Source organism: Mustela lutreola, chromosome 2, assembly GCF_030435805.1.
Source record: "Mustela lutreola isolate mMusLut2 chromosome 2, mMusLut2.pri, whole genome shotgun sequence".
NCBI lineage: Eukaryota > Metazoa > Chordata > Mammalia > Carnivora > Mustelidae > Mustela > Mustela lutreola.
In genome coordinates, this window is record NC_081291.1 from 97,304,758 (window position 1) to 97,319,223 (window position 14,466).

At 41.0% G+C, this 14,466-nt stretch overlaps 1 protein-coding gene across 2 annotated transcripts in view; it reads left to right on the forward strand.

Moving 5' to 3' along the window:
* The window catches only part of PCCB (propionyl-CoA carboxylase subunit beta), a 96,292-nt gene that overhangs the window by 42,240 nt on the left and 39,586 nt on the right, over positions 1–14,466 (forward strand). For both annotated transcript variants that reach the window (XM_059162696.1, XM_059162697.1), the window contains 3 exons: positions 2,816–2,924; positions 6,488–6,608; positions 8,379–8,460. In XM_059162696.1, coding sequence (XP_059018679.1) covers positions 2,816–2,924; positions 6,488–6,608; positions 8,379–8,460 — 312 coding nt within the window. The remainder of the gene's footprint in view (positions 1–2,815; positions 2,925–6,487; positions 6,609–8,378; positions 8,461–14,466) is intronic.

The following is a 14,466-nucleotide window of genomic DNA, read 5'->3' on the forward strand; positions in this document are numbered from 1 at the left end:
TATCCTATTAATCTTCCTTTAATCTGCAACAGTTCTTCAGACTTTGTCATGATACTGACATTTTCAAAGGCTACAAAACAAATTATGAGATTGTTCCTCAGTTGTATTTATCTCATGTTTCCTCATGATTAGATTCAGAGTAGTTATCCCAGTGTGTCTACTATGTAAGTGATCTATCCTGCTCAGATGATCACATCTAGAGACAAGTGATGGCCATTTGCCCCTCATCCATGATATTTGATCACTGTTCAAGGTGTTGTCTGGTTTCTCTGCTGTGTATTTATTGTTTTTCCTTTTGTAACTGATTAATACTTATGGGGAGATAGACACCATGCAAGGATGCGACTTGACATTATACTTTTTCTCCTTGATTTTGCATCTATTGAGGATATTTGTCTAAACCAATTTCTACAAAATTGGCATTTACCAGCTCTACCATTTGCTTCATATCAGTTGGCATCCTACGCTAAGGAAGAGCCCTGCTTCCTTGGGCACTTGTTTATTTCATGAACTTGTTATTATTGTGGGTTCCTGGATTTCCTGTTCTACTTACGTGTTTCTAATCAATTTCTAGCATTTGTTTTCATGTTCAAATTGTCCTCACTTAGCCAATGGGAGTCCCTTCAAGCTGCCTTCTATGCCCTTTTGATAGGAGAACCAATGTGAAATGTAAACTTTATGAGTAATGTGTCTTAGTTCTTGACACAGTTGACACAATTTTTCTACCCCAAAGTCATGAAGATCATTTTTCTAAAAACTTTATTATTTTACCTTTTACATTTATGTTTAAATCTAGTTGGAATTGAAGTTCACACATAGTATGAAAGAGAGGCTAGTTTCATTTTTTTCAGTACAGTTACCTAGTTGACTGAGAGGTTTTTATTGAAAAGCACATCCTTTCCTACTGTGGAATGCCACCTGTGTCATTAATCAAGTGTCTGTATATCGAGAATGTTTCACAGAGCTCTTCTGGGGTCTGTTCGCTTATCCCTGTGCCAGCACCACACTGTCTTCATAACAGAGGTTGTATGACAAGTACTGAGAGCTGGTATAGCAAGTTATCCCTCCTTATTCTTCAAGTGGGTATGGGATATTCTTGGTTCTTTGCAATTTCCAGTTTGTTTGTTTTTTATTTTTAACAACTTTGAGATATAATTCTATGATAACTGCACATATAAGAGTTGTGCAGTTTGAGTTTTGACACGTGAATACAACTGCGAAGCCACAACCACAACCAAGATAATGAACATAGCCAGCCCCTACAAAGGTTTCCTCATCGTAATCCATCTTTCCCTTCCTCTCAGCCCTGTCTTCAGGTAACAAACCATTCATCTGCTTCTTATCACAATAAACTGATTTGCATTTTGTAGGATGTTATATAAACAGAATCATTCAGAATGACATTTTCTATGTATAAAACACATACAAAAAGTATAGGTGGGTGGTGGGAAGGGTGGATGCTGGATTCTTTCATTTGGGATAATTATTTTGAGATTTCACCTGTTGATGGATATTGGATTATTTTCCAGTTTTTGACTGTTACAGATAATACTGTTCTGAACATTTGTTGTTTTTTTAAAAGATTTTATTTATTTATTTGACAGACAGAGATCACAAGTAGGCAGAGAGGCACACAGAGAGAGAGAGAGATGAAGGGAAGCAGGTTCCCCGCTGAGCAGAGAGCCCGATGTGGGGCTTGATCCCAGGACCATGGGATCATGATCTGAGCCAAAGGCAGAGGCTTTAACCCACTGAGCCACCCAGGCGCCCCAGGAACATTTGTTTATGAGTCTGTGTGGAGTGGGGAAGAATGACCTTTCTAGCTAGACCTTTCTAGCAGAGTTCCAAGCCAAGGTTCCATAAAACAGACTGATAAAACACCCGTATCAGTCTAAGAACGAATTTCCTTAGTACATAAAAATAAGTATTCAATAGAAAAATGGATAAAGAAAATGAACAGTGAGCTGCCAGAGATGACTGTAGTAAGATATTGACTGCAGAAATGCTTGTTATAGCAAAATACTGGAAATAACCTAAATGACCATCGGCAGGTACAGTTAAATTATTATAAATATCCTACTGTCCTGATACGGAATGGTATTCAAGAAGTTCTAGAACAATGTATGTAGGACTTTGTGCTGGGAAGAAAATAAGAGGGCAGATATATATATATATATATTAATGTTCACATATGTATGGATGTCTTGCAAAGAGAGAAACTGACAGTGGTTGCCTTTGGGGAGGGAAATTGGAGGCCTGGAGATTAAGGATTTGGATATGGACTTATATTCTACTATATCTCCTATTCTTTTTTAATGTTTTACAAAATGCCTTTAAGTTAAAAACTAAAAATGAAATGCCTGTCACTCTTAAAGAAATCATTGATTTTCCTGGTCTCCAAATGGTTTAACTTAAGGTGACTGGTTGATTTTAGGTAAACTATATATACTGTCACAGTGACTCAGTTTCCCCATTTATAGTACTGGGGCTTACTTACACAGTCCCATGAAGTGCTTTAGAAAAATGCCTGGTGCATAACAAGCTCGGATAAGGCTACCAGTTAAGGTGTTTACAGATAAATGACCCTGCAATGTTAGGCGTGCTACAAATAATTTTTCTGTGGTAGATCCGTACAGTGAAGATTTTCTTAGTAGACAGTGCGGCAGGGAAACCTTGGGGCTTTAGTTTGGATAGGTATCTTTGAGCAGCATCTCAAGCTGGTTCTGTCACCATATCACTGACTTCTCTGCATTTGTTTTGGCTATATCAGCTTTAAGGTGCTCTGAGATTGATCCTTCTGGAATTCTGATTTCAGGACACCTCCTACCTGTTCATCACTGGCCCGGATGTTGTGAAGTCTGTCACCAATGAGGATGTCACTCAGGAGGATCTTGGTGGTGCCAGGACCCATACCACCATGTCAGGTTAGAGTCCTCGAGGCTCGCCTTACTGTTTTTAAACACTGACAAGTGAACACTGGCAAAGAGAATAGCGACAGTCTTTTATAAATGTCATTTAACTGGCCAATTTCGAGAGAAGTGTGGTATGGTGTATTTTACAGATATAATAATAAAGATAGGTTTAGTACCTCAGATTTGTTAAACAAAAGCAGGCTACTACTAAAGCTTTGATAGTCTTTAAAATTTTCGAACTTACCGAAAAGGTGGCTGCAAGAGGTATAACACTATACACACACACACACACACACACACACACACACTCTGTTGAACCTTTAAAAATGCTGTCTTATGACTTTCTTTGAATCCAAAGTTGAGGTATGTCTTAGATGGCAGTATCACCAATTGCCATTGGCCAGGTATGATCATAATGTGCTGGTCATGGCCCATATTTTCATAAACTTGGTCATAGCTCCTCATCTTTTCGAGGATATATGCCACACATGCAGAGTTCAAAATGTACAAAGATTATTTTGTACTTCGGACTGAAACAAAGGTTATTGTTATATAGAGTGGCATAGTATTATTAGTAGTAGGGCATGAATCTGGCATTAATGAAGACTTTGTTGTTGGAGGAATGATGGGAATTCCATATATTTTTGGAAAAAGACATCAGATTATGAAAGGATTGTCTGCAACAAAATAAGCAGTGTAACTAAAGTCAGGAGAAATTGCCTCTTGGAAAGATTTCAAAGCAATGAGAAGCTGGTGTGACCGATTTGCACACTTCAGTGTACAAATGAAGTGCACACTTCAGTGGTTAAGACATTGGGTCATCACTTAGTTGTTGGCATTTCTTAGTAAGTCACACCTCCTTTACATGTGTGAAGTCTTCCATTTGATGAAATATATTTGTGTGTGTGTGTATTTTTTTTTTTTTTCAAAGAGATGGTGGGAGGGGCAGAGGGAGAGGAAGGGAGGAATCTTAAGCAGACGCCATGTACAGAGTGGAGCCTGACATGGAGCTTGATCTTAAGACCCTGAGGTCACGGCCTGAGCCAAAATCAAGAGTTGATGTTTAAATGACTGAGCCACCCAGGTGCCCTGAATGTTTTTTTTTGAAAGTCCGAGCTCTTGATCCTACCCACAAAACTTGTTCCTTTTCCATCTCAGGTTGGCATGAGCTTTGACTCATTCCTTGCCCTCAGCTCTGCTCAGCTCCGTCTCCAGCATATAGCTAGAATGAGAACTCTTCTCATTGCTGACTCCCCCACAGCTGGTCCTTAGACCTTTATCTCAGGGTTTGGTAGCAGTTTTCTTTTTATTGGGATCTAAAGTAAAGTTGAATATTGGTGACAGCTGATGTATTTAGCTGTAACTCCAGAGTAAGACCTAAATGATACTCTATATGTACATTCCCTTGTTTTTAAAAACAGCTTTATTGAAATATAGTTTGCATAATGTACATGTGACATACTCAAAGTATACAAGTCAGCGATTTTATGTATTCATTGTTTTTCAGTTATCCCCACAATTTTAGAGCCTTTTCCTCATCCTCAGAAAGCCTTGCATCCATTAGCATTTGATCCCCGTTTCCTCTAAACAATCGACCTCTAGGCAGTCACTGATCTACCTTCTGTTTCTGTGGATTTGTCTAGAATATATGTGGAATGGAAATAAATGGAGTCCTGCAAGATACAGTCTTTTGTGAGTGGTTTCTTGTCCTTAGCATGCCATTTTTAAGGTTAATCCATGTTGCAGCATAGATAGTGTTTCCATGTATGACTCTACCACATTTTAGGTTTTCATTGATCGGTTGAACACATGGATTGTTTCTGCTTTTTGGCTGTCATGAATATGCTGCTGTAAACATTCATGTACAAGTTTTGTGTGACAGGCTTTTGTTTCCTTTGGGTATATACCTAGGAGTAGAATTTCCGGGTCAATTGGTAACTCTCACTTTTTTTGTTGTTTTTTTAAAGATTTTATTTATTTATTTATTTGTCAGAGAGTGAGAGGAGCGAGAGTGAGCACAAGCAGACAGAATGGCAGGCAGAGGCAGAGGGAGAAGCAGGCTCCCGGCTGAGCAAGGAGCCCAATGCGGGACTCGATCCCAGGACGCTGGGATCATGACCTGAGCCGAAGGCAGCCGCTTAACCAGCTGAGCCACCCAGGCGTCCCAGTAACTCTCACTTTTTGAGGAACTGCTACGTTCTCCTTCAAAGTGGCTGCACCAATTTATAAGTATTTCTTGAATAAAAAAATTCAGTACTGAGCATGAAACAATTTATTCAGCAGATGTTCATTGCGTGTCTGCGTGTCAAGCATTATTCTATGTGTTAGGAATAGCTTTGTGAAAGGAAAAGACCCCTGCCTCCAGGTGGCTTATGTTCTAGCACAGGAGATAGACCATAAATGACCTGATAAATAAGGACATTGTGTAGTATGTTAGAAGGTAAACCGTGTTATTGAAAAGGTAGAACAGGGATTATTGTGGTTTGAAATAGGATAAGAGCAGGCCTCACTGTGAGGATAGCAGGTGAGCAGATCTGGGGTTAACGGCATGAACATCTAGGGGAGAAACATTGCAGGCAAAGGGAGTAGCTGATACAAAGGCCATGAAGAGGGAGGGTGGCTGGCATGTTCAGTGAACAGCAAGGAGGGTAGTTGGAGACGTGATATAAATCTGGCTTAAAAAGCTCAGTTTGGCTTCTGAGTGGAAAAGAGGTGGTAGGGGAAAAGGTGAAAAGGGAATCTGGGAGAGAGTTTCTGGTCCAATTTTCTCCATCACGTCTGTGGTGGTGTTTGGCAGTTCTGTGATTTCAGAGTATTCTTTTTTTTTTTTTTTTTAAGATTTTATTTATTTATTTGACAGAGAGAGATCACAAGCAGGCAGAGAGGCAGGCAGAGGAGGTGAGGGAAGAAGGCTCCCCGCTGAGCAGAGAGCCCGATGCTGGGCTCGATCCCAGTTCTCTGAGATCATGACCTGAGCCAAAGGCAGAGGCTTAAACCACTGAGCCACTCAGGCGCTCTCAGAGTGTTCTTGAGGAATGATGGCTTTGTTCATCACTAGGGCCAGGAGGTTCCCCTCCTTCACCTCCACCATTCCTGAATACCATGAAATTATGTGCCAGCCATTATTCTTTTCTTTTTTTTTGTTTCCAGCTTTATTGAAAGCTAAGTGATCTATAAATAGGTGTAATTCTGGACGTGGGACTTTAGTGGCTAAGATGGGCCTGGGCTCTCCCCTGTTAGAACTGATATTCTTGGGGGGTTGTCATTCAGAAAATAGGGAAGTGGACAGGCAGGTGTTGTAGGGGAGGGTGTGAAGAAAACGCCTGCACGGGATGGGAATGACACATGAGGGCTAGGGAATAAAGAAAGGCGTGACCCTGCCAAGGTATGGGTGCAGAGCAGGGGGGACAGGCTGCGCAAGCTGCAGGTCAGCCTGAAGGTGTGTGGTGTCCCATCCACACAGAGCTGTTAGCACAGTCTTCTGCAGACATGCCCTTGGAGGGACAGGTGGACATGAAATAGCATCTTTGGGCTGACAGGTGGCCAGGCCCATTAAAGCTTCTCTGTTTTCTCAGGTGTTGCTCACAGAGCTTTTGAAAATGATATTGATGCCTTGTGTAATCTCCGGGAGTTCTTCAACTACCTGCCCCTCAGCAATCAGGACCCGGCTCCCATCTGCGAATGCCATGATCCCAGGTGAGTTGCCAACGATAGCACCGACTCGCATTTTGCAGGCTGGCTAGCCCTTTTCTGGTTCCTCTGCCCTGGCAGGACCTGCAGGGCACAGGAAGAGCCAGTGGCTGCACTGCTGGGCAGCTTGGAGTAGATTGTGGCATGGAGCCAGCAAGGTACCCAGGTGTTGGCATGGTGGTAGCATGTCTGAATACAGGAACAAAGAAAGATTTTCTTTGTATTCACCATTTTTTCTCCTTGTAATAGCTGATAAATAGCTTGGGAGTAAAAAATGCCCCACCCCCAGATGACTTCTTAGAGTCTCGATTTGTCCAGAATTGGAAATGGAAGTATTGCTTGTTTTGATGCAAAACGTGAAATGGTGCAGACAGCATGCCCTTTAGGAAACGTGGCCACACACACACCTGCCTGTGACAGTCCAGGGGAGGGTGACTTGCTGGCCATCCAGTGAAGACTTTCTCTCCTTCTTGGTATTGGGGCTGCTGCCTAATATAGGCACACCACTTTGAAAGCCAGGGGTTCAGCTGGGGAACTATTGCTCCAGATCTCTGGCTGCTTTCATCTCCATTTTGTTTCTACTCTGAGGTGCAAACTTCAGATTCAAACTATTTCAAACTCATTTGGCCTGGACTTTGTTTTACAGAAGAGATTTAGAATTCTGTCTCACAGGAAGAAGCCATTTTTGGACAGTGCTCTGTGGGATGGACCTGGGCTCCCCACTCCTCAGAGGACCTAACCAGTGGTGTATTATGTGTAGTCATGAAAGGGAGGGTGGTCACAGGCCCGGAGTGATGGGCACAGCCTCCTTTTCTGAGAAGCTATACTATTTGGGGTTCTTGAAAAGTTTAGGACATCATTTGAATGTATTAGGGCGCAGAGGCCTAGGAATGACTAAATATCCTGATTAGGCCCAGCCATATCTCCTTCCAGTTTGATCCCAGAGTAACTATATGTATAAGTAGCAAATGAAAAGTAAGGGAAGACTTGATCCAGTAGAGCTATGTCTGGTTCCCTAGTGTAGAGTTCTCTGGGAAGTTGGGATTGATGGGGCATGTGGCTTTACCAGTCCTCAGGCAAGGTGTGTACACTTCAGGGACAGAACAACCCCTGCCTGCCCACATGGGCCAAGAGGGGATGAGAGCATGCGGGAGAGGGGCATGTTGCTGCAGAGTCCTCCTGTGGCGGGGGAGTGGACCCTGGCGGGCTCCCTGATCAGCCACATACATGCATAAGGAAACAGAAAGCTCTGAGCCTAAGTGACTGGTTAGTCCTCAGTGATTCTACCCATGAGAGGGCCTGCCATTTTCTTTTTTACAGAAGCTCCAGCAGGTTTATTTTCTAATGGGATGTGAATCCGCAGTGTTCAATAGCAGAACTCTTAGCTTTGCATTTCCAAGTCCTTATTCTTTTATTTTTAACATCCCCGGAAGTGAGAGCAGGACTTGCCAGAACAGTGTGGTCTTGACTGCAGTGTCCTATAGTGCCCCCCACACTGTGGGAGGTACTGAGAGAGGATAATTGATGGAACCACATTCAGGAGAATAAGCTTTTTTTCCCCCCTATATATCAAAACAAAAATCTTTTGGGTTACTGTCAAACTCAGGCTCAGTTTGACATGGTGGTAAGAAAGGAATGCATCTTTCAGGATACTTTGCAAGCCCAGCAGGGACAGAATCCACTCATCCCCCCACCCCCACCCTGTGGAATCTCTCCCATCCTCCAGCCACTGGCCCTTCCTGTGCTGATTGTATTTGCTTCTTTTTCTATCCAAAGTGACCGTATGGTTCCTGAGCTTGACACAATTGTCCCCCTGGAATCGACCAAAGCCTACAACATGGTGGACATCATCCATTCTGTAAGTGTCACATTGGCCGGTCTTGTCTGTGCTAGCTCAGCCACATCTGTGGTCCCTGTGCTTTGGCATAGGGAGGAAGTACGAAACCCACAGGCTTTGACACTGGACAACCGGGCAGAGTGTGGGGTGGGCACAGGACAGGGGCCACTCAGTAGTGTGTTCTAGGAAGAGCTAGTGATGGTAGCTATCATACTGGCTTTCCTGGACTAGAGGGCTGGAGGGAAGAGGAGCCAACTGGGCCAGTAGATTTCAGGGGTTGTTAGACAGCACTGGGAGGTGCATAGAGAAGGGTCTGTGTCCCCAAAGTCTGGAGTTGAGGCCAGGGAGACTTTTTGTTAGGTACCTTTGTTTGGAACCTTGCGCTCAGTGGGCGTTTGTTTCTCCAGAGGGATGGAGAGCAAAAGTACACGTGACATGGGTAGTTTTAGGTCCAAAAAAGGCTTTTAGTCCAAAGAAGGTAAAATAGGGTCTCTGTCATCAGGTCCCCTAATTCTCCTTTTGCTCTGTAGAGCCCCAGCTGCCAGTGGGACCTGTGGGTGCTGGAGGAAAGCCCCAGAGCCCTACTCTAGTTAGGCTGGGCCCTTAGTCTGTCTGACCTCCCCTCAGCACCTGTTTTCATCTTCTTTACTTCCTAAGGCTGGATCTAACCCCTTTCTTCTCTGCTTCCCACTCTGGTGAGATGACTTGGGCATTTCCTTCGTGGAGAAAATTGAGAGTTTAAAGTTTCTTACTCCCTGTAAGTGACCATTTCTCCATCTCACTGTCCTTCCATGTCTCCCCAGACTCAGAATGAGATGCTTCCACCTGGGCTTCAGACTCCACCCTTCCCCATCTGATGTCTTGCTTTCTTGACTAGACAAAATCTCTTAATTTCTTCTCCCTTTAACTCCTCCCTCTAGCCATAAATACATATAAGCATGTATAGATTTTTTTTTTTTTTTTTTTTTTTTTGCTGCTAAAAAAGAAAAACAAAACCTCTCTTAGTCCAAATCCCTCTTAAGCCCTCTTAACCCAGTTTAATTGCTGTCCAAATTCTTCTGTCCCTTTTCATTTAAAGCCCTCTTTTCTTTTCTTTCCTCCTCACTGGAATCTGGCCTCTGGTTTTCTCTTGAATGACAGACCTGCTTATGACTTCTCTAGTTGCTAAATCCAGGGGAATACAGCATGAAATAGTTATAGTTACAGAGGTAACCATTATGAAAAAATACTTTGCTTAAGTAACAAAAAAATGTATATCAAACGGATCCCAAACAAAGTGCATCACATAGAGAAAGCGAAGACTTTCCACACAAGCCTCTGAGAGAAACCACCATCCTGACTTTTGACTGTGTAAATTAGTTTTTGTTTGTAAGTTTTTTAACCACTGTATAAATGGAATCCTATGGTGTTCTGTGTCTTGCTTCTTTCACTCAACATTGTGTTTGTGAGATTTGTCTGTATTTTTCTCATTGGTCTCTTCAGCTTCTTGTATGAACAGACCATGGTTGATCTACTGTTGGTGGGCATTTGGGTGGTTTCTAGTTTGGGACTGTTACAGACAGTTCTGATATGAACACTCTGTTGTGTGATTTGGTAAGTAAATTACACATTTATGTTGGATCCATACCTTGGAGTGAAAGTACCACATCATAAGGTGCTCATGTGTTTATTAGTAGATATTGCCAAAGCGGTTTCCACGGGATTATGTCAATTGGTACCCCCAACCCGCAGCATCTAAGGGTTCTAGTTGCTTCACATTCTTTTCAACACTCAGCTGCTACCATGATGTCTTCATTATTGAGAGTTTATGGATGCTTTTATATTTAATAGGGATAGTTCTTCTTCTTCTTCTTCTTCTTCTTTTCAGTTAGCCAGCATATAATACATTATAAGTTTTTGTTGTAATGTTTAGTGATTTATTAGTTGTATATAACACCCTGTGCGCATCACAATACGTGCCCTCCTTAATACCCATCAGGTGGTTACCCCATCCTACCCACCCCCTCCCTTCTGTAACCCTGTTTTTTTCTCTGCTTGTTTGCTTTTCCATATGAACTCTAAAATCTGTTTGTTTTGTTTGTGGGTAGTGGTGGTGGTTGAAATAGGGAATCCTGTTGTTTATATTGAGATCCTTTTAAAATCATGTACTAACTTGGCATAATTGACGTCCTTATGTATCTGAAACAATCTAAAAACATAGGTTGCATTTTTACTTGTTAATGTGTACCTTTTCCTCTTGAGGATTCTTCTAAAGATTTCCTTGTATAGGTTTTTCATATTTTTGTTTAGTTTATTCCTAAGCATCTTATCTTTTTACTGTAAAGAGAGTGTTTTCTATCTTCTAAACATTTTTTTTTGGTGTATATTAAATTACTGATTCTGCTATCATCAGTTTTCTTTCCTATTGCCTATTAAGTTGTCTATTTGTAATAGTTTTTACTGTTAATTTTTTGAAGTTTTCAAAGTGTAATAGTATACTAACTACTTGAATATAGCTTTTTTTTTTTTTTAAAGATTTTATTTATCTATTTGACAGACAGAGATCACAGGTAGACAGAGAGGCAGGCAGAGAGAATGGGGGAAGCAGGCTCCCTGCTGAGCAGATAGCCCAATGTGGGGCTCCATCCCAGGACCCTGAGATAATGACCTGAGCTGAAGGCAGAGGCTTTAACCCACTGAGCCATCCAGGCATCCCTGAATATAGCTTTTTAAAGTAAGTTTTAAATTTTAATTCCACTAGAGTTAACATACGGTGCTATATTAGTTTTAGTTATGCAATATAGTCATTCGGTAGTTTCATACCTCACCTTGTGCTCATCACGACAAGTACACTCCTTAATCCCCATCACGTGTTTCACTCATTCCCCACCCACCTGTCCTCTAGTAGCATCAGTTTGTGCTCCACAGTTAACAGTCTTTTTCTTGGCGTCTCTCTCTCTCATTTTCCCTTTGCTCATTTGTTTTGTTTCTTAAATTCCACATATGAGTGAAATTATATATTTGTCTTTCTCTGACTGACCTATTTGACTTAGCATAATACTCTCTAGCTCCATCCATGCTGTTACAAATGATAGGATTCCATTCATCAACTGATGAACACTTGGGCTGCTTCCATATCTTGGCTATTGTAAATAATGCTGCTATAAACAGCATTTTGAATTAGTGTTTTTGTATTTTGGGGGTAAATACCCAATAGTGTGATTACTGGATTGTAGGGTATTTTATTTTTAAATTTTTGAGGAACCTCCATACCATTTTCCACAGTAGCTGCACCAGTTTGCATTCCCATCAGTAGTGCAGGGGGATTCCTTTTTCCCCACATACTCACCAAAACTTGTTGTTTGTTGTGTTGTTGATTTTAGCTCTTTTGACAGGTGTGAGGTAATATCTCATTGTAGTTTTGATTTGCATTTCTCTGATGACTGATGTTGGTTATCTTTTCATGTGTCTCTTTGCCATCTGGATACCCTTCTTGGTGAAATGTCTGTTCGTGTCTTCTGCCCATATTTGATTGGATTATGTGTTTTGGGGGGATTGAGTTGTCTAAGTTCTTTATATCATTTGGATACTTACCCTTGATCATATGTGTCATTTGCAAATGCATTCCTCCATTCTGTAGGTTGCCTTTAGTTTTGTTGGTCGTTTCCTTGCTGTGCAGAAGCTTTGTATTTTTACGAAGGTCCCAGTAGTTTATTTTTGCTTTTGTTTCTCTTGCTTCAGGAGACCTACCTAGAAAAATGTGGCTAAGGGCAATGTCAGAGACATTATTGCCTGTGCTCTTCTAGGATTTCTAAGGTTTCCATTTTCACATTTAGGTCTTTAATCCATTTTGAGTTTATTTTTGTGTATGGTGAAAGAAAGTAGTCATTCTTTTATTTTTATTTATTTATTTTTTTAACATGTGCTCCACAACCAGCATGGAGCACAATGTGGGGCTTGAACTCACTACCCTGAAATCAAGACCTAAGCTGAAATTTGGAGTTGGATTCTTAATTGTCTGACCACCTAGGTGCCCCAAGAAAGTAGTCATTGCTTTGCATGTAGTTGTCCACTTTTCCCGATGCCATTTGTTGAAGGGACTGTCTTTTTCACCATTCCATATTTATTCCTCCTTTATTGAAGATTAATTGACCATATTGTGGGTTTATTTCTGGGCTTTCTATTCTGTTCCATTGATCTATGTGTTTATTTTTATGCCAGTACCGTACTACTGGTGGCATTATGACAGCTTTGTAATATAACTTGGTCTGGAATTGTGATCTCTCCAATTTTGAGATTGCTTTGGTTATTTGGGGGTCTTCTTTGGTTCCATACAAATTTTAGGATTATTTGTTCTAGCTCTGTGTAAAATGCTATTGGTATTTGATAGGGATTGCATTAAATCTGTAGATTGCTTTGGGCAGTATAGACATTAAAATTTTTTAAATTTAAATTCAGTTAATTAACATACAGTGTATTATTAGTTTCAGAGGTGGAATTCAGTGATTCAGCAGTCTTACAGAATACCCAGTGCTCGTTACATCACATGCCCTCCTTAATAGACATTTTTTTCAAAGATTTTATTTATTTATTTGACACAGAGAGAGAGAGAGATCACAAGTAGGCAGAGAGGCAGGCAGAGAGAGAGGAGGAAGCAGGCTCCCCGCCAAGCAGAGAGCCCAATGTGGGGCTCGATCCCTGGAGCCTGAGATCATGACCTGAGCCGAAGGCAGAGGCTTAACCCACTGAGCCACCCAGGTACCCCTCCTTAATAGACATTTTAACAGTATTTGTTCTTCCAGTCCATAAACGTGGAACGTCTTTCCTTTGTGTCATCTTGAATTTCTTTCATCAGTTGTTTATAGCTTTCATCGTAGGTCTTTTACCTCTTTGGTTTTTTATTCCTAGGTCTTTCATTGGTTTTGGTGTAGTGGTAAATAGGATTGTTCTCTTAATTTCACTTTCTGCTGCTTCATTATTAGTGTTTAGAAATGCATCAGATTTCTCTCATGGATTTTGAATCCTGTGACTTTACTGAAATCAGTTATCAATTCTAGTAGTTTTTCAATAGAGCCTTTAGGATTTTCTCCATATAGTGTCTTGCCATCTGCAAATAGTGAGAGTTTACGTCTTCCTTACCAATTTAGGTACCTTTTATTTCTTTTTGTTATTTGATTGCTACAGCTAACACTTCCAGTACTATGTTGAATAAAAGTGGTGAGAATGGACATCCCTATTTGCCTGACCTTAGGGAAAAAGCTCAGTGTTTGCCCATTGAGTATGATGTTCACTGTGGGTTTTTCATGTAAGGCCTTTATTATGTTGAGGTATGTGCCCTCAGAACCTACTTTGTTATTGTTTTGGTTTGTTTCCTGGTTTTGTTTTGTTTTGTTTTTTTTTTTAGAGAGAACACATGTGCGAGTGGGGAGGGACAGAGGGAGGGAGAGAGAAAATCTAAAACCAGATCCATGCTGACATGGGACTTTCACATTTCTGAGATCATGACCTGAGCTGAATTCAAGAGTTGGGTACTTAACCGACTGAGGCACCCATAGTGCCCCTGAACCTGCTTTGTTGAGGGCTTTTATCATGAATGGATGTTGTACTTTGTCACATGTTTTTTCTGCATCTATTGAAATGATCATATGGTTTTTATCCTTTTTCTTATTGATGTGATGTATGACACTGATTATTTTACTAATTTACTAATTTACTAATCTTGAGATTAAATTACACTCTATCATGGTGTTAAATTCTTTTTTAAGGTATTGTTGGTTTTGGATTGCTAATATTCTGCTGAGGATTTTTTGCTTTATTTATTTTTTTATTCTCAATATAGTGCATACCTTCCTCTATGTCCATCACCCAGCCACCCCATCCCTCTCAACCCTGCTCCCCTCCAGCAACTCTCAGTTTGTTTCCTGAGATTAAGAGTCTCTTATGGTTTGTCTCCCTCTCTGGTTTCAGCTTGTTTCATTTTTGCCTCTCTTCTCCTGTGATCCTGTTTTGTTTCTCAAATTCCTTGTATCAGTGAGATCATATGAATCT